The 20,561-nt window shown below is 41.1% G+C and overlaps 1 protein-coding gene across 8 annotated transcripts in view; it reads right to left on the bottom strand.

The window, feature by feature from the left end:
* The window catches only part of fam184ab (family with sequence similarity 184 member Ab), a 187,527-nt gene extending 167,268 nt beyond the window's left edge, over positions 1-20,259 (bottom strand). For 5 of the 8 annotated variants that reach the window (XM_073057386.1, XM_073057391.1, XM_073057387.1 and 2 more), the window contains exon 1: positions 19,750-20,259. In XM_073057386.1, the coding sequence (XP_072913487.1) occupies positions 19,750-19,887 (138 nt within the window). In that variant the 5' untranslated portion in view covers positions 19,888-20,259. The remainder of the gene's footprint in view (positions 1-19,749) is intronic. The other 3 variants (XM_073057392.1, XM_073057389.1, XM_073057393.1) reach the window with 1 other exon arrangement.
* Positions 20,260-20,561: the final 302 nt, after the last annotated feature.

The following is a 20,561-nucleotide window of genomic DNA, read 5'->3' as shown; positions in this document are numbered from 1 at the left end:
TATTAATTTAGTGTTAAATACATGGGGACATCTGAAGATGTGAAAAGCATTATATACAAGTTCCTCCTCTTTGATTTGTCAGGGCCATAAAGTTGTACTGCATGGATACAGGTCTTAGATCTCTTGAATGTACACTGAGCAATAAACACCTGCTTCCAAGAATACTACTTTCATCATATTCTATTATCCCCCAAATCCCATTGGCTATCCTAGAATCTATCCTCACCAACAAACTCAATAATCTAATCTGTCCATGAGATGTGGGATGAGTACCCAGTGGAAATTGGTGTGGTCACAGAGAAAATGTTAAACTCCACACAGAGAGCAACAGAGGTCAAGATTGTATATGAGGTGGCTGGATCAATGACGCAGCAACTATGCTGGCCAAAATGTTCTTCATTTATACTAAACATAATTTGTTTGAATGTCAGTTTTGTTTAATTAATAATGTTACAGATTCAATATGAACATTCAAAAATGATATACAGAAACTGGCTCATTGAATCGCATTCAGAGACATTGTTGCAAGGCAGGAGCCATTTGAAAAGACCAGGTCTAGTCAGGAATGAGTTTTGAGTCAATAAAAAGAAAGCAGAGAACCCATTGTTGGAACGGCTATTGTTGGAGTGGGGCAATGTTAGAGAGGCCAGGCTTAGGCTCAACAAGCTTCGGTGAAAACAGGCTTGGACAAGCACAGACAGAGGTTCAAAGTAAGTTTCTAGTATTTTTCCATTCTTTCTTTGTCTATTAGTATATAGCTAGTGTTCTGAGTACGGATCCAGTTAGTGGTATGATCTTTGTATGAGATGTGGGAACTCTGGTAGACTTCCAATCTCTATGATAACTACATCTGCACAGAGTGCTTCGAGATGCAGCTTCTTGGAGACCATGTTAAAGAACTAGAGCTACATCTCGATGACCTATGGCTCATAAGGGAGAATGAGGAAGTGATAAATAGGAGCTACAGGGAGGTAGTCATCCCTAAATTGTAGGGTCAGGTAGCTGGGTGGCTGACAGGAGAAGGAACGGAAATATACCACCAATGCAGATTACCTCTGTGGACATTCCCCTCAATAATAAATATACTACTTTGGATCTTTTGGAGGGGATGGGGGCTGACCTACTGGGCAAGCCATAGCAACCTGGCCTCTGGCACTGAGACTGTCTCTATGGCTCAGAAGAGCAGGGGAGGGGGGGGGGGGGAGAAGAGGAGTGCAGTAGTGATAGAGGATTCCATAGTTAGAGGGGTAGACATGAGATTCTGTGAATGCAATATTGACAACCAGATGGTGTGTTGCCTTCCAAGTGCCAGGGTTAGGGACATCTCATATTATGTCCACAGCATTCTAAAGAGGGAAGATGAGCATGCAGAAATCTTGGTACATATTGACACCAATGACATAGGTAAGAAAAGAGAGGAGGACCTGAAGAGAGAATTTAGGGAGGTAGATAGAAAGCTGAAAGCAGCCTATGCCACATGCCAATGAGGGTAAGAATAGGATGATTTGGCAGACGAATGCATGCCTCAGGAATTGGTGCAGGGAGAAGGGTTTCAGAAGTCTAGATTATTGGGATCTCTTTAAGGTAAGGTATGACCTGTACAAAAGAAACAGGTTACACCTGAACCCAAAGGGGAACAATATCCTTGCCGGCATATTTGCTAAAACTGTTGGGAAAGGTTTAAACAAATTTGGCGGGGGAGGGGGGGTGAGAAAAATGAGTGATAGGGCTGAGGATGGGGCAGTTAGTATAGTAGAGGTAGAGGCTGTGTGTGGTGAGACTGTCAGGAAGGACAGATGACAGGGCAAAATTGCAGTCAGTGGGATGAGGCCATGTAGCAGGGGACAAAATTTAAAAAAATGGCAAATACAGGTTTGCAAGTGTTATATTTGAATGCACACAGTATACGAAGTAAGGTAGGTGATCTTGTTGCAGTTAGGAATTGACAGGTATGATGTTGTGGGCATTATAGTTGGGAGCTTAACATCCAAGAATACATATTGTATCAAAAGGCATGCAAGCAGAGAGGGTTGCATGGCTCTATCAGTAAAAAAATAAAATCAAAATCCTTAGAAAGAGATGACAAGGATTTGAAAGATGGAGAATCATTCTGGGTTAAGTTAAGGAACTACAAGGTTAGAAAGACCAGGATGGGAGTTATATACAGGCCTCTGAACAGTAGCCGATATGTGGGCTACAATTTCAACAAGAGATAGAAAATACATGCCAAAAGAGCAATGTTACGATAGTTACACGGGATTTCAAAATGCAGGTAGATTGGGAAAAATCAGGTTGGTGCTGATTCTGTATCCCAAAAGAGAGGATTTGTAGAATGCCTACAAGATGGCTTTTGGAGCAGCTTGTGGTTCAGCCCACTAAGGGATGAGATATTCTGGGTTGGGTGTTGTGTAATAAACCAGATTTGATTAGGGAGCTTAAAGTTAAGTTACCCTTAGGAGGCAGTGGTCATAAGATAGAATTTACCCTACAATTTGAGAAGAATAAGCTAAAGTTAAATGTATCAGTAATACAGTGGAGTGAAGGGAATAAGAGAAGCATGAGAAAGGAGCTGGCCAAAGTTGATTGGAAAGGTACACTAGCAGGGACAACAACAAAGCAGCAATAGCTGGAGTTTCTGGGAGCAATTCAGGAGACACAGAATAGATACATCCCAAAGAAGTATTATTATTCTAAAGACAGGATGACACAACCATGACAGATATAGTTCAAAGTTCAACTTAGATTTAATATCAAAGTACATATACAACCCTGAGATTAATTTTCTTGCAGGCATACTCAACACATCCAAAAAGGAATAATAACGATAACAGAATCAATGAAAGCCCACACCAACTTGGATATTCAACCAGTGTACAAAAGACAAACTGTACAAATACCAAAAGAAAGAAATGATAATAAGCAATAAATGCAAAAACACGAGATGAAGAGTCCTTGAAACTGAGTTCGTAGCTTGTGGGAACATTTCAATGATAAGGCAAGTGAAGTTATCCACTTTGGTTCAAGAGCTTGATGGCTGAGGGGTAATAACTGGTCCTGAATCTGGTGGTGTGAGTCCTGAGACTCCTGTACCTTCTTCCTGATGACAACAGCAAGAAGAAACAATGTCCTGGGTGGTGGATGTCTCTGATGATGAATTCTGATTTCCTACAACAGCATTTTAAGTAGATATGCTCAATGGTGGGGAGGGTTTTGACTGTGATGGGCTGGGCAATATTCACTATCTTTTGTAGGATTTCCATTCAAGGACACTGGTGTTTCCATACCAGGTTGTGAAGCAGCCAATCAACGTACTCTTCCCTACACATTTGTAGAAGGTTGTCAGTTCGTATACTCCCAAGGAAGTAGAGGTGCTGCCGTGCTTTCTTCGTAATTGCACCTAAGTGCTGGGTCCAGGACAGGACCTCAAAAGTAATAACACTGAAAAATTTAAAGTTGCTGTATTCTCCACCTCTGATCCTCTGATGTGTACTGGCTCATGGACATCTAGTTTCCTTCTCCTGAAGTTAATAATCAGCTCCTTGATCTTGCTGTCATTCAGTAAGAGGTTGTTGTTATAGTACCACCCAGATTTTCAATCTCCCTCCTATATGCTGATTCAAGGGAAGTCAAAGCCAACGTAAAAGCAAAAGGGTGGGCACATAATATAGCAAAAATAAGCAGTAAATTAAATTGGGAAGCTTTTAAAAACATTTAGATATATAAACAGTAACAGAGAGATGAAAGTAGATACCAAATCACTGGGAAATGATTTTAGAGAGTCAGTAATGGTGGGGGGGGGGGGGGGGTGGGAAACAAAGAAATGGTGGATGAACTGAATCAGTATTTTACATCAGTCTTCACGGTGAAAGATACCAGCAGTATGCCAGAAGTTCGAGAGTGTCGGGGGAAGAAGTGAGTGCAGTCGCTATTACTAGGGAGAAGGCGTTTGGGAAGCTGTAAGGTCTGAAGGCAGATAAGTCACCTGAACCAAATAGATTAAAAGAGGTGGCTGAAGAGATTGTGAAGGCATTAATAATGATCTTTCAAGAATCACTAGATTCTGGCATGGCTCCGCAGGACTGGAAATTTGTAAAGGTCACTCTACTCTTGAAGAAGGGGGGAAGGCAGAAGGAAGGCAATTATAGGCCAGTCACGCTAACATCACTGGTTGGGAACATGTTGGAGTTAATTGCCAAGGATGTGGTTTCAGGGTACCTGGAGGAACGTTTTAAAATAAGTCTAAGAGGTTTCCTTAAGGGAAAATCTTACCTGAAAAATTTGATGTTTTCAGGTCAAGGATACTGTTACGATCCGGCAACAATGAATATAGAATTGAGACAGGTTTTTTTTATATAAACAAAGAAACATTTATTTAAACTCAGCTCAACAACAAATGAAAAGTAAACAAATGACTAACTTAACCAGAAGTTAACCGCTATACCGCAACTCCAACAGTTCTTAAAGCGACAAATGCGAACACAGTTCTTAAAGCGATAAATGCGAAAGTCCAAACAATGTATACGGTCAATTAGGAGAGACTTTCCTGAAGTAACGAATTCCTCAACAACGTGCAGTTACTGCTGATCCCAGTTGAAATATGCCTTGCCTGAAGGATTTACAATGAAGGAAATAAAAACCGCTTCAAGGAACTGACCTCTTCCTTGGCGAATAACACTGCGCCAACCCTTTCTGCTTTCACAAATGCAGGGGCTATCTCGGATGCAGGTTACTACTTCCTGAGCAAACATCCAACAAGATCGACCCTGTATTACCGCCGACGACACCAACTTTACTCGATCCTTCGGGTTCCCGCACTTTGGCAAATCTTCACTCTCCAATACTTAGACTTTAAAATTAAATCAAAGATACAGCAAACATAACTGGCAGTGATTTTCAAAACTGCTGGCACCACTTACAGTAGAAAGTAAAACTCCGCTTTAAAACAAAACTGCGTCATGAAACTAAATACACAGTATAATGGAGTAACTGATGACTTAAACGATGTCTCAACACAAAAAACTCCTGCATCACAGCAGGTTTTCCCAGGAACAGGTCACCACATGACCTCAAACTGGCGGGAAATTACATCACCTCACCATCACAAGACCATTACATCATGCTCACCAGATACTCAATTACATCATGGTCACAAGATACCCACAGGGTACGTAACAATACCATTTTGCTTTTGTAACAAGGCACCAAAAGTTCATCAAATAACTAAGCAACTTTAATTGTAGCACTCTGCCTCAGTTCCAAATGCATTCCTAATAAATTTGCAAGTAAATGGTTATCCTTTAACTAGCACCATATTTAGTAGAAAGACACAAGTTAATTCGAGAAGGAATTCAGCAATTGGGTATTGAATATACTTGGAAGAGGCTAATTGAAAATTGAGTTATTCATTAAGTGCTAGAAGGCTTGATTGAGTTTCGTCATCAATTTTACATTCACAATCAATTACATGCTACTAAAAAAGATGCAAGTCTGTTGAATTCTTAAGCATAGAGTAGGAGTAAGCTACGCCACAAGCTCAGTTTGGTTTAATTAAAACTGACAGATTCAAAATCTTCTGAGGCAGTTTCAATTTGTTGCCTTTTCCCCCCAATCTTAATCAGCTTTAATGTTCCTATAAATAGGTACTCACTAGAATTAAGTGACCTTCGTACATCCATTTGAACATCAAGAAAATATAATTATAATCTATGGTTGACACATTCCAAGATTACAGTTAAGCTCTGGTCAATCTGTTGCAGCAATGTGCACAAAGTGAAAGCTAAATGCATTACTCATATCAAGCAAGGTCAGAAGATTGGGCAAATAAATGAGCAGAAGAAAAAATAAGTGGGGGCACAGAGAGCAACAGAATTAAAGATTTTACGGGGAAAAGATAAAGAGAAAGCACACAGGCAGTTGAGGTGGGGGAATTAATAAGATATTTATTTAATAGAAATTGAAATGAGACAGGGTCAAAATAGTACAAGGGAAAACAGCTTCTGCTGAGCGAATGAATGATCTAATGTTGGCTGATCTTTGCTTCAGGTGAGGGTATAAATCAGATTCACTACTGAATGGAAAATGAAGTACAGGTGCAGGGGAATGCAAGTATCTCTATGGAGTGCCATATTAGCAATTTGATATACAGAAGCAGACAAAAAAAATCATGAACAGGAGACTACACTGGATACTTGGCCAGAAATAACAGAAGAAAATAAACAACACCGAATTAGAAAGAGAACGAACAGGAAATGTATTGCATCGAAAGGCAGCAATAAGTACAGACAAGCAGTTGGCCAGATGCATTCAAAGAAGACATTGTCATTTGTCTGAATTGAATTGAACTGACTTTATTACTTACATCCTTCATATACGTTTGTACATTAGGAGTAAAAATCTTTACGTTACATCTCCATCTAAATGTGCAATGTATAGTAATTTGTAATAAATATTATGTACAATAGGACAGTCAATATTACATAGAAATACAATTGTATCAGCATGAATTAATCAGTTTAATGGCCTGGTGGAAGAAGCTGTCCTGAGCCTGTTGGTCCTGGGTTTTTATGCTGCGGTACCGTTTCCTGGATGGTAGCAACTGGAACAGTTTGTGGTTGGTGTGACTCAGGTCTCCAATGATCCTTCAGGCCCTTTTACACACATATTCAGGTCTTTGTAAATGTCCTGAGTAGTGGGAAGTTCACATCTACAGATGTGTTGAGCTGTCCGCACCACTCTCTGCAGAGTCCTGTGATAGAGGGAAGTACAGTTCCCATACCATGCAGTGATGCAGCCAGTCAGGATGCTCTCAATTGTGCCCCTGTAAAAAGTTCTTAGGATTTTGGGGCCCATACCAAACTTCTTCAACCGTCTGAGGTGAAAGAGTCACTGTTGTGCATTTTTCACCACACAGCCAGAATGTACACACCACGTCAGATCCTCAGAGACGTGTTTGCTGAGGAACTTAAAACTGTTCACCTTCTCAAACACGGTAGCGGAGCAGTTATAGGGAAACTCTTAACTAACACCCTCCAATCAACTACAGACTAGGTCTAAGGAGTTGGTAAAATGCCACGTACAATTTTCTGAAATCACTGAACAGATTTACGACAAAGTTTGAAATTGCAGGTAAATATTACTCCAAACTAAGATAATTAATTGCATCATTGCACGAAGTGCAAGCATAACAAATTCAAGAAACAGATACCAATGATGAATAAAAACACAAAATGCTGGCAGAACTCAACAGGCCAGACAGCAACTATCTCCTCCCATAGATGCTGTCTGGCCTGCTGAGTTCTGCCACCATTTTGTTTTTATTTATTTCCAGCATCTGCAGATTCACTTGTGTTACCAATGATGAATATTGTCATCAACCCTGGTGTCAAGGGTTTTCAAAGGGTTAAGACTATATAGCAACAGTCAGCATTTTAAGATGTAATATTCAGAATTTATTTAGTCGCAAATTGAAATATTTTTAAAACTCTGAAACAATTTTATGTTTATTGAGTACCCACAGATCTACTTTCTCAAAATGATGATCAAAGGAGCACAGAAAGGGAAAGTGGAAATGTATGAATCAAAAAGACTTAATATTCATGCTCTTTAATACAGTCTCTTTAATACTCTTTAATACTTTAATATACAACAAAGAAACAGGCCCTTTAGCCTGTCTAGTGCATGCTAAACCATTTTACAAAAATCTCTCAGCTAGCATGAATTTAATCTCAGAGTAATAAATGATCTCTCAATAGGAAATTACACATACAGCATCATTTTAATTTCCATAACTGGCAGGATAATTATACAATTTTCATTATACCGTAAAATGTTTATATTTTTCCTTATGGAAGCACGGTGCTTAGCCCACTCAGTCTGCTGCCACCAACCTATACTAGAAGGAAATTACAGAAATAAATTATCTACCAACCAGAATGCTTTTGACATGTGGAAATAAAACAGAGCAACAAGGAGAAAGTCATCCAGTCACAGGAAGAATGTACAAACTTCATTCAGATAGCACACAGGTCAGGATCAAATGCAGTCTCTAAGGAAGTAACGCTAATCAGTCTTTAAATTTAGAAAGAACATTATCTCTTGCTTCCAATAGATATTTTTTTTATAAAAGTAATGCAATTAATTCTTTCCGTAGACTGCATTACGATATATTTAACAATTATTGTTCATGTGCTTCAACTTCATTATGTTTCAAATTTAACAGCAAAAAAACCCCTGTGATTTTATTATATATAGTGCTGCTATTCAAAAAAGAATGTTCTTGCAGGAATTCACAGTAAGTATAAAGAAATGCAATATAATCAATGAAAAACTGCACGCAACCAAGATGGAAAAACAACTAATGTGCAAAAACAAAAAATAATTTAAAAAACAAAATAATAATTATAAATAAATATTGAGAACATGAGTTGTAGAGTCCTTTAGAGAGAATCCAAAGGTTGTGGAATCAGTTCCGTGTTGGGGTAAGTGAAGTTATCCACTCTGGTTGAAGAGCCTGATGGTTAATGGGGGAATAATTGTTCCTAAACCTGGTGGTGTGGGACCCGAGGTTCCAGTAATTCCTTCCTGATGGCAGAAGATCTTATCTCCCAGATGGTGAGGGTCCATAATGATGGATGCCACCTTCTTCATGTGCATCCTGTTGAAGATGTCCTCAGTGGTGGGGAGGGTTGTGCACTGGAGGTAGCTGCGTCAATAACCCTCTGTAGCCTCTTTCAATCTTGCCTATTGGAGGCCACTCAGAAAGTTCTCCACTATACATCTGTGGAAATTCTCAAGTCTTTGGTTACAGATGGGATCTATCCAGTTGGAGAATCAGCCTTTAACCATCACTCTCTGCTTCAGATTGTCTAGCCAATCTGAATCTACCTTGTTAGCTCTCCCTGAATCCCTTGAGAACTAACCTTCAAGATAAGCCTGGCCATTTGGGACATTATCAAAGGTCTTAACAAAGTCCATATAGACAACATCTTACTGCCTTGCCTTCTTCAAGATACTCTTTGAAAAACTCCAGAAAACTCATTAGACATGCCTCTCATACACAAAACCATTCTTGATTGGGCCTTGCCTATCCAAGTGATGGTAGATTTTCTCCTTCAATTCCTTCCAGTAACTTCCCTGCAACCGAAATCAGTACCCAAATGGCCTCATTAGATAATTTCTCAGGGATCTCCTCTCTAACCTCTGCTGTTATGTCCTCCCTTATATAAAAAAAAGACAACACTCCTTCCACTCTTCTCTGTTCCTCTGTCACACCCAAGGCTATAGCTTTAACTGAAGAAAATGCCTAATACTTAAAAATCAAACAGTATCAAAACAGGTCAATTATTACTTCATCGAAATAGTTCCCTCTGGATAGACTGACAAACCACATCAATCTACAGTACAAATCTTATTAACTTGCAACACTAATTCTTATGACATATCGCCTGAAGGAAGACTGCAGATCTCAAGTCACAATTAAACATTAATTTCTGCTAATAATATTTCAGAATTTATCCAGTTTATCTCAGGGGTATTCCAGTATCTTCAGTAAGGTGCAAATAAAAATCAGGCTTATATTTGAAGATTATATACCATAATAGGTTATTTTGTATTATAATTTTAAAGGTTAACCAACTATATTATCAGGCAGTTGGATCCATTTTGATTCAGGATAAATATTTGTCAGGACTGCATGACAAGTGAATACATGGCTTGTTAGTGGACTGCAAAATATACAGAGGGTGGAAAGCCAAAGGCCAGACAAACAACTGAGGAAAGGGTGTCCAACGTAGAGAAGAAAGGAGGCAGGATGTAAGAAAGAAGGATTCAGGGAACAGGTCTGTGAGAAAGTGAGAGGAGGTTACTGAAGAAGAGATTCAGGGATGGTGAAGGAGCAGGATTACAGATGAGGGGGAATAAAAGGATGATAGAGAGGTAGAGAGTGTGCATGGACTGACAGATAACGACATACACATTTATTTATATGCTGATTAATGTGAACAACAGCTGTCTACAGTAAAAGTCATACATAAGCAACTTCCACTCTCTTCATTAAATCTGGGTATTTGAACAATAGGACCTAACCACTATGGTCGCTCTGTTCTTATAGCTAAGGAACTCTGACTCCTTGATATTTCTGTTCTGAGTGAGACAGAGTGGGCGTGAAATGCTCAGCTCAAAAGTTGCAGATGGCGCCAACTCCTTTTTCCAGAAGGACAAACAGGGAAAGAGTGCTTTATCAAAGGCTGAGCTTTACATACTTCACACTGTGGGATAAGTGATTGTTTTATGAGGTTAGCTCACTCTAACATAGAAGCAGTATGTTGTGCTTATCAGTGCTTACGTTCCAACCCTGAAATGGTATTTGATGATGTATAGGAGTTGAGATATTGTTAAATGGTAGTGTACATTCCAGGAGACAAGCAGCATAACTCTACTCGTGCAACACACACAAAATGCTGGAGGAACTCATAAGTCAGGGAGCATCTATGGAAATCAATAAACAGTCGACGGTTCAGGCTGAGACCCTTCTTCAGGATGGGAAAGACACCAGAATAAAAAATGGAGGGGGAAGAAATAGGACTAGTTAGAAGGTGATAGGTGAAGCCGGGTGGGTGTGAAAGTAAAGGGCTGGAGAAGGAACCTGATCGCAGAAGAAAGTGGACCATGGAAGCTAGGTGAATACATGGTCAACAAGTCAGAGGGCAGCAGAGATCACAAAGGGGGAACAGTGAGAGAGGGTCTCACTAAACTCCTGTCAAAGAGTTGATTTAAACCTCTTCAGGGTAGGCATCCCTTGAAGAGACTTCACAGTGGAACAGCAAATCATAAACACAAGACATTCTAATCAACGTTTTGGGCCAAGACCATAAGCAGTCTTTGTCTTACACTTGTTCATCATACATATGTACTTAACAGTTAAAATTGTTACATACCATTAATATACAATGGTAATTGCAGGGTAACAAAAGCAGTACAGCAGCACCTGTATCAGCTACTGAACAACAAACAATGACAGGCTTTCAGTCTCCACCTACAATGCTGTTTTTGATTAAAAGGTTTCAAGACCCTATCTGTATTTTTTTTAGATTTTATGTAAGGTATTAAAGCATTGTAGACTTGTTCTGGTGTTAAGCTTTCATCAACGGTGCTACTGGCAAACTCATCAATGAATTCCTCTGCTGCTTCGTGGTCAGCGGACACTTTAAAAAATTAATGCCATGCCTTCTCTTAAATTTCTGCAACCAGCCTGCTGAATATTCAGTTACCTTAAATTTTCAGTTTGTCATGATAGATCTTTGCTTGTTTCATGATCAGTATACCATTAAGCAGCGTATGTTCACACCGATGCTGACTAATCTACTCTTTCAGTACACAATTAAAATCTTTATTTTTCACTTTATGCAGTGTATTTCTATTTTTCATTAACTTCTGTTCATTACATATGTGAGGTCGGTTCTCAGAACTGTTTGTATTGCGCAGGATTTTGGATTTTCATACAAGAAATATCAACCTATATTTATTGTTATTATATATTGGTGTTCCCCTGCAAGTTTCATGCAAGCAAGGAATCTCATTGCATCCTAGTAAAATGACAACGAATGAATCTTACATGATATGCAATTGAAATAAATGAAAATTTAACTCTTATTTATAGTTTTTAAAACAACAATATCATAACACCATCAGATTTTGGAAAACTCAACAGGAAATGATACTACATAAAACTAATATTTTTAAATCTTTTTTTAAAAAAAGGCCAGCATTAAATGCCAATCCCTAACCCTTGAAAATATGGTGGCAAGCTTCTTTCCTGAGCTGTTACAGTCCTTCTCAAAGATTCAATGTATACAGAATACACTTCTGAGATTCGTCCTCCCACAGGCAGCTACGAAACAAAGAAACATCATGGAACCTGTTCAAGAAAACATCAAACACTCAAGCCATGAAAAAAGAACAAATTATGCAAATAGCAAAAAGTGAGCGAACAATATATAGAATATCAAACATCAAATTGGAGCCCAGTAGTATTCAGGTTAGCTCAGTTTAGCAACGCTAGCTAACTGCAGTCCTCAGAGCTATTCTTTGCCAAAGTGCCCCAGTGGGCATTGATTGCCCCAAACAAACCACTCAAAAACAGCGAAAAAAAAGGAAACCAGAATACAGAAACATATGCAACATGAAGCACAAAGTCCCCAGTCTTCTCGATCAATCCTTGCAACATGGATCCCAAGGCTCCTGTACTTTCCTCTGACAGCAGCCAGCGAGAGGGGAAGGTAGAGTGGTCAAACACAGGCAAACAGCGCCAAACACCTGTCCATCCTGCATTCTCATCGACTTCAATTTTGCTAGACTCCTCAATTGGAGAAGCAATGGAGTCAATCATGGACTTGCACCTCATCTCTAGGCATTCAGGCCATACAGTCTGCTCCTAACCTCACTGAATTCCCTCAGAAATAGCAAAGCACCAAATTGCTCAATTGGCCTCCAAAACACCATCAAAATGCAAATCACAGGTTCCAATCACACTCAGCTTAGTTGTAGAATCATATTTGAAAGAAGTTGTTTTGTGAACTGCCCGCAGGACATTGCTATTTGTCACATTGTTTGCTGGTGCCATCTTGGAAAAGATCAGTGAAAGACTCATCAACTATTCTACATAGAACATAGAACAGTACAGCACAGTACAGGCCCTTCAGCCCATAATGTTGTGCCGAACCTTAAACCCTACCTCCCATATAACCCCCACCTTAAATTCCTCCATATACCCATCTAGTAGTCTCTTAAATTTCACTAGCGTATCTGCCTCCACCACTGACTCAGGCAGTGCATTCCACGTACCAACCACTCTGAGTAAAAAACCTTCCTCTAACATCCCCCTTGAATTTCCCACCCTTTACCTTAAAGCCATGTCCTCTTGTATTGAGCAGTGGTGGCCTGGGGAAGAGGTGCTGGCTGTCCACTATCAATTCCTCTTAATATCTTGTATACCTCTATCATGTCTCCTTTCATCCTCCTTCTCTCCAAACAGTAAAGCCCTAGCTCCCTTAATCTCTGATCATAATCCATACTCTCTAAACCAGGCAGCATCCTGGTAAATCTCCTCTGTACCCTTTCCAATGCTTCCACATCCTTCCTATAGTGAGGTGACCAGAACTGGACACAGTACTCCAAGTGTGGCCTAACCAAAGTTTTATAGAGTTGCATCATTACCTAGCGACTCTTAAACTCTATCCCTCGACTTATGAAAGCTAACACCCCATAAGCTTTCTTAACTACCCTATCTACCTGTGAGGCAACTTTCAGGGATCTGTGGACATGTACCCCCAGATCCCTCTGCTCCTCCACACTACCAAGTATCCTGCCATTTACTTTGTATTCTGCCTTGGAGTTTGTCCTTCCAAAGTGTACTACCTTACACTTCTTTGGGTTGAACTCCATCTGCCACTTCTCAGCCCACTTCTACATCCTATCAATGTCTCTCTGCAATCTTTGACAATCCTCTACACTATCTACAACACCACCAACCTTTGTGTTGTCTGCAAACTTGCCAACCCACCTTCTACCCCCACATCCAGGTTGTTAATAAAAATCATGAAAAATAGAGAGGTCCCAGAACCGACCCTTGTGGGACACCACTAGTCACAACCCTCCAATCCGAATGTACTCCCTCCACTACGACCCTCTGCTTTCTGCAGGCAAGCCAATTCTGAATCCACCTGGCCAAACTTCCCTGGATCCCATGCCTTCTGACATTCTGAGTAAGCCTACCGTGTGGAAACTTATCAAATGCCTTACTAAAATCTATGTAGATCACATCCACTGCACTACACTCATCTAGATGCCTGGTCACCTACTCAAAGAACTCTATCAGGCTTGTTAGACACGATCTGCCCTTCACAAAGCCATTCTGTTGATTTAAAAGTAGCAATACATTTTAAAGTTATTATACTACGCAACCAGCAAGGGAACTTCATGGGGTACTGTTCACAAATGCCTGCTGCCCTTTTTATTCATAGATTTGGGATGTGATGTCAGAATCAAAGTATATTTTTTAGAAGACACCCTCTGTAGTTTCTGTGGACTGGCATAATCTGTGAATTATGTTGGCACATTAAAGACTGTAAAACAGTCTTGACTTTGGTTGGAAAAAAATGTTAAAAAACAAGTTTAAAGCATTCTGGAAGACCTATTAAAATCTAAGTGCATCCTATTTTGATGATTTTCAGTTTCCTTAATAAGTTTACTTCTCAGAGGATGCTGCAAAAATATTTTGTACCTCAATCCAGTGCAGTCATCAAAGAGTACAGCACAGAACCAGGTCCTTCAGCCCCTCTGGTCCATGCCAAACCTTTAAACTGCCTATTCCCATCAAGCTGCACCAGGAGCATAGCTCTCCCTACCCTTAGAACCTACCCAAGCTGCTCTTAAAAAATTAAATTGAGCTCACATACACCAGTTGTGCTGGCTGCTCATTCCACACTCTCACGATCCTCGGAGTAAGAAGTTTCCCCTCATGTTCCCATTAAGCATTTCACCTTCCACCCTTAACCCCCATGACCTCTAGTTGTAAGTCTCACCCAATCTCAATGAAGAAAGCATGCTTGCATTTACCCTATCAATACCCCTCAATTTTACATACCTCTATCAAACCTCCCCTCAATTTTCTAAGGAATAAAGTCCAAACCTATTCAGTATTTCCTTACAACTTAGGTCCTCCAGACCCAGCAACATCCTTGTAAATTTTCTCTGTATTATTGATTTTCTTGTAGGTCGGTGACCAAAACTGCACGCAACATTCCAAATTAGTCCTCACCAACTTCTTATACATCCCATCTCCTGCACTCAATACATTGATTATGAAGGCTAATGTGCCAAAAAGCTTTCTTTATGACCCTATCTACCTGTGATGCCACTTTCAATGAATTACGGACCTGTATTCCCAGATCCCTTTGTTCTAAAGCACTCCTCAGTGCTCTACTGGTCACTGTGTAAGACTTAACCTGGTTGGTCCTACTGAAGTGCAACACTTCGTGCTTCTCTGCATTAAATTCGATCTGCCATTTTTCAGTCCATTTTTCCAGCTGACCCAGATCCCAGGGCAAGCTCTGATATTTTCCTTGTTGTCCACTGTACCCCCAATCTTGGAGTCAAGTGCAAATTGGCTGATCCAGTTAACCACATTATCGTTCAGTTCATTGACATAGATGACAAACAGCACCAATCCCTACGGCATAGCACCAGACACAGGGCTCCAATCAGACAGACAACCATCTACTATCACTCTCTGGCTTCTCCCACAAAGCCAATGTCAAATCCAATTTACTACCTCATCTTGAATGACAAGTAACTGAACCTTCTTGACCAACCTTCCATGCTAAATTTCATGTAGACAACATCCATTGTCTTGCCTTCATCAACTTTCCTGCTAACTCACTTGAGAAACTCTCCAAGATTGGTTAGACATAACCTACCACACACAAAGCCATGCAGACTATCCCTAATCAATCCATGTCTATTTAAATACTTATACTTTCATTCCCTTAGAATACCTTCCAATAACTTTCCCAATACTGATGTCAGGCTTACCACCCTATAATTTCCTGCTTTCATTTTAGAGCCTTTTTTAAACAGCAGAACAACATTAGCTATCCTCCAATCCTCCGGTACCTCATCTGCTGCTAAGAATGATTTAAGTATCTCTGATAGGGCCTTTGCTATTTCTGCACTTGCCTCCCACAGGGTCTGAGGGGACACCTTGTGAGGCCCTGGGGATTTATCCATTCTAATTTGCCTGAAGACAATGAACAACTTCTCTGTAACCTGTAAAGGGTCCATGAAGTCAATACTGCTTTGCCTCGCTTCTATAGACTTTGTGTCTGTTGCCTGAGTAAATACAGATGTAAAAAAAAGCTTTCAAGATCTCCCCCATCACTTTTGGCTCCATGAATGGATTACCATTCTGATCTTCTAGAGGACCAATTTTGTCTTTTTGCTCTTAACATATTTGTAGAAGCCCTTGGGATTCTCCTTCACCAATCTGTTAGGGCAACGTCATGTCACTTAGCCCTCCTGATTTCTTTCTTAAGTGTTCTCTTACAAATCTTACACTCCGCAACCACTTCCTTTTTTCCGTAACCAGGGCCCCAATATCTCTTGAAAACCAAGGTCCATAAGCACGTTATTGTTAGCTTTTATTCCGACAGGCACATACAAACTGCGTACTCTCAAATTTTCACTTTTAAAAGCCTCCCACTTACTAAGTACACCTTTGCCAGAAAACAGCCTGTCGAAATCCACACTTACCAGATTATCCTTTTTTCAATTTGGAATCTCAACTCATGGGCCAGACCTCTTTTTCCATAGTTATTTTGAAACTAATCTACTGTGATCACTTAATGCAAAGTGTTCTACAAACTTCTGTCACCTGTCTTCTCAATCCCTAATCACAGAACAAGTATCGCACAATCTCTCTTTGGGACTTCTACAAAATGATTAAGTAAACTTTCCTGAACGTATTTGACAAAGACTATCCTATCTAGTCCTTTTCAATATGGGAGTTCCAGTCAATATATGGAATATTAAAATCACCTACTGTAACAACCTTATGTTTCTTGCAACAGTTTGCAATCTCTCTACAAATTTGTTCCTCTAAATCCCTTGGACTGTTGGGTGGTCTGTAATATAGCCCCATCAACATAATCATACCTTTCTTATTTCTAATGTCTCACTAGACGAATTCTCCAGTCTGTCCTGACTGAGGTCTGCCGTGACATTTTCCCTGACTAGTAACGCCAACAGCTGCTAGTTCTGTCCCTCCTGCAACCAAGTCTCACTAAAGGCTACACTTCTATGTGTTGATCTATGCCCTGAACTAATCAGCATTTCATGCGATACAATTAAAATTGAAATATACTCAGCTCAGGGCATTAGTCACACCATGCACAAGCTTTTGGTTCCTGACTGTCTGAGGTCTTAACATCACCTCCACAAACTCTCCGCTATCTGTTATGGCACTCTGGTACCCATCCCACTGCAACTCTAGTTTAACACACCCCCCGCCCCCCTGCAGCACTAGCAAACCTTCCCATTAGGATGTCACTCTCCATCCAGTTCAGGTGCAAACCATGTCTTCTGCACAGGTCCCACCCTCCCTGGAAGAGAGCTCAATGATCCAAAAATCTGACACCCTACCTCCTACCAACTCCTTGGCTACATGTTAAACTCACTAGTACCTGGCACAGGTAGCAATCCTAAGATCACAAACCTGAAGGTCCTGCCCTCTAACTTAGCATCTAACTTCCAGAACTCACATGTCACTGATACTTGGGCAAGGAATAAAATTATCATGTACCAAAAAGAAGTAACATGTACTTTTACTTTGCTGCAATTGTAAAATACAGTGGATTCTGGTTAACTGGGCTATCGTTTATTCAGGGTAGTCACGTATTTGGGGCAACTCTTAAAAAACAAAAAACTAATCAAGAAAATAGCCAGGGTTCACCATTTTTTTGGGACACTATGCCACATAATTGAGACAGGAGGTTGTTGCTGAACAGTTTCCAACTAGCGCCAATCGTGTGCACTCATGTGGCCATTAGACACTACACCATGAGCAATCAGTTTTTAAATAGCATCAGTTGTGTATGTTTCTGTTCAAAAAACAATGATCTTTAATACTGATAGTCGGCACGAAACAAGCAGCAAAACAATTCAGAACTGTTTTGCTCACTGTGGTTTCAAGCATTAAGGCTTGGAGATGCCAGAAATGGCAGAGAGTGAAAGTGAAACAATTTCCCCATCTCAACAACTTTTGAACTACAAAGAATTCAAAAGGATTGACAATTATCTTTAATATTACAATGCAGTGAGCAAAACGGTTCTGAATTGTCTTACTGCTTATTTCTCGACAATTATCGGTGACAAAACAGAAACACACAAAACTGACGCTATTTAAAAGGTGAAGGCTTGGAGGATAAAATCATTGATAGCATTGTATGAAGGCAGTACATCATCTGCAATAGATGTCTGTGCTGATTTTGTTTAATAACAGCCAATCAAAAAATATGACAGCATATGTACACTACATGAATTCATCCATCAAAAACCATTACAAACTAATACACAGTTTTACAATACTGTAGTATTCTCATTTGTTTTGTATTTCATTTAAATATATAATTTGTTACTCAGTTAAATGGTAGTTTATCCTTTTGTTCTTTTTTTAAACTATTTCTACAAAATTTTGACTAATTGGGGCAGCCACTCAATTGGGCCAAATGTACTGGTCCTGATGTGTCCAAGTTAACCAGAAACCACTGAATATCTAATATACCCAAGAACTATTCATTGTACATATTAGCTGATAAATGCTCTCAAAACAATATAAGTCATATTTTTCAAACCTAAATTAAAGCCTGAACTCAAATTTTCTTTCAATAAGGTTGAACTTATGTCATCTTTTAAATTACCTAACATGACTTTTATAGGTTTAATATAGAAGTCAAATCTGGAAGCCAATACGAACATGTGATTGTACAAATAGATGAGAAATCAATTAATTTCAATTCAAAAAGTGATAATCTTTTCCCAACCACTGCTACAGATGAACCACTACACAAAGATTACTTTTCAGTTGTTCCACTGTAAACATAGTACCTGGCCAGTTTATTATTTACTATAGTTATTCACAAAATATCTTACACATTTTTCAGCAACGAGTTAATTTCACCAATAGCATAAACACATGTTTATTTTCCATCTTTTACAACAGAGCCATACAACTTAGTTGTTTTTATCATGTTACCTCAAACAGCACTAAAATGAAAAAAGTAGTCATAAAAATACATTTCTAAACCTTGAGATTTGGATGTCAAATCACCCCCAGAAATCATTTAACAATACAGGACATGACTGCTTCGCAAGTGAGTGAGTGAATTATGTCAGTGGTGTTGGATAAGAGCAAGATCCCATGCTGCTTCACAGATTTCCTACCAAGTTCAACCTGTAAACCATAAAACCTCTCCTCTCCCCACCAAAGTCAGGTCTGTCCTTCCTCACTTGCAAGTTCTGACCAGTTTCCCCAAATATGCACTTAGCTCCATTTTCCAAAGGCCTCCTCCAGAATTCCCCCCTCTAGGTTTCCTTTCACCTGTGTCCACTACTTCCAGTCCCAGGATTTAAGCACCCCACCCATAAACATACCACTACCACCTCCACCCAGCCTCCAGGTTTTATTTAGTCCACCAGCTGATCCCCTCCATTCAAATATTCTCCGCAGTCCCTTGAATTGAATTTGGCATTTGCCCCAGGTTTTCTCTCCCCAGCTCCACCACTCCACCCCCATTTAAACATCCTCTCATTGCCTCTATACACCTGTTATAGTCACTGCATGGGATTTGCACCAGATTTACCAGATTAGTCTCCAAGGTTCTCCCAGGTCCCAAGCTGTCTTATCCCCCTGTCCCCTCCACTGAGCTTGTCTCAAATTTTCCCTAGTTTTTCTCTTTCCCAGGGTCCTACACTCCACTCTCCCATTTAAACATCCCCTCCAGCTCCTCTCCATCAGTCCCCCGTCCCATCCACTGAGTTTATCCCAAGTTTTCCCTCCAAGGTTTCTCTTTTCAGGCCCTCCCCCGTTAAATAACCCTTCCAGCTCCTCACCCCACTTTTAATACAGGTTCCCCCCTCCCACACCACCACACTCTGATCCTGTCCCCCAGACCCCGAACTCTCCCTGCCCGCAGTCACCTTAGTCAGCTGCGCGATCTTCTTGCTCATCTTGATGTGCAGCTCCTGGGTGTACTCGGGGCCCGAGCCCACCTTGCCAGGTGCCGGTCCACCGCTGCAGTGCTGCTGCTGCTGCTGCCAGCCCACGCCGGTCGCCATCTTCCGGAGCCAGTCGACCAGGAGTAGGAGATAAATGAGGGGGGGGGGGGGTGCCAGGGACTATGTGCTTGGAGCCGGAGCTGAGGGGATGAGAGCCGCCCGCCCACCTCCCTCGGGCAGCCGCTCTAGCCAGGCAGCGTGAGGCCGGCGAACCCGTGCGGCCGCTGACTGAGAGCCGGCACTCCAGCTAACCGCCTAGATTCGCGGCTCGCCATGGCTACCGGCGGCCGCAGCTCAGCATCGCTGCCACGCCGAGCCGCAGGGGCGCGTCTGCCGCTGCCGGATCGCTGCTTATTTATCCCCGCGATGTTGTTGTTGTTGTTGCCTCTGCCTTCGCCGCACGCTCGCGCCGTTACCATGGAGCGCATCGACAGTTGACATATGACACATTTCCGGTTCCAGTGGCCCCGCTCCGTGGTGCACGTGGAAAGAGAATCGCCGACGCTGGCAGCCGGGGATGGAGGGCACGGTCCAGGGGTAGGTGACAAGCGCAGCCGGGGATGGAGGGCACGGTCGAGGGGTAGGTGACAAGCGCAGCCGGGGATGGAGGGCACGGTCCAGGGGTAGGTGACGAGCGCAGTGGAGTGGGGGGTGGTCGAGGGGTAGGTGACGAGCGCAGTGGAGTGGGGGGCGGTCGAGGGGCAGGTGACGAGCGCAGTGGAGTGGGGGGCGGT

This window comes from Hemitrygon akajei, chromosome 9 (assembly GCF_048418815.1).
Source record: "Hemitrygon akajei chromosome 9, sHemAka1.3, whole genome shotgun sequence".
NCBI lineage: Eukaryota > Metazoa > Chordata > Chondrichthyes > Myliobatiformes > Dasyatidae > Hemitrygon > Hemitrygon akajei.
This window is presented reverse-complemented; position numbering and strand designations above follow the sequence as displayed.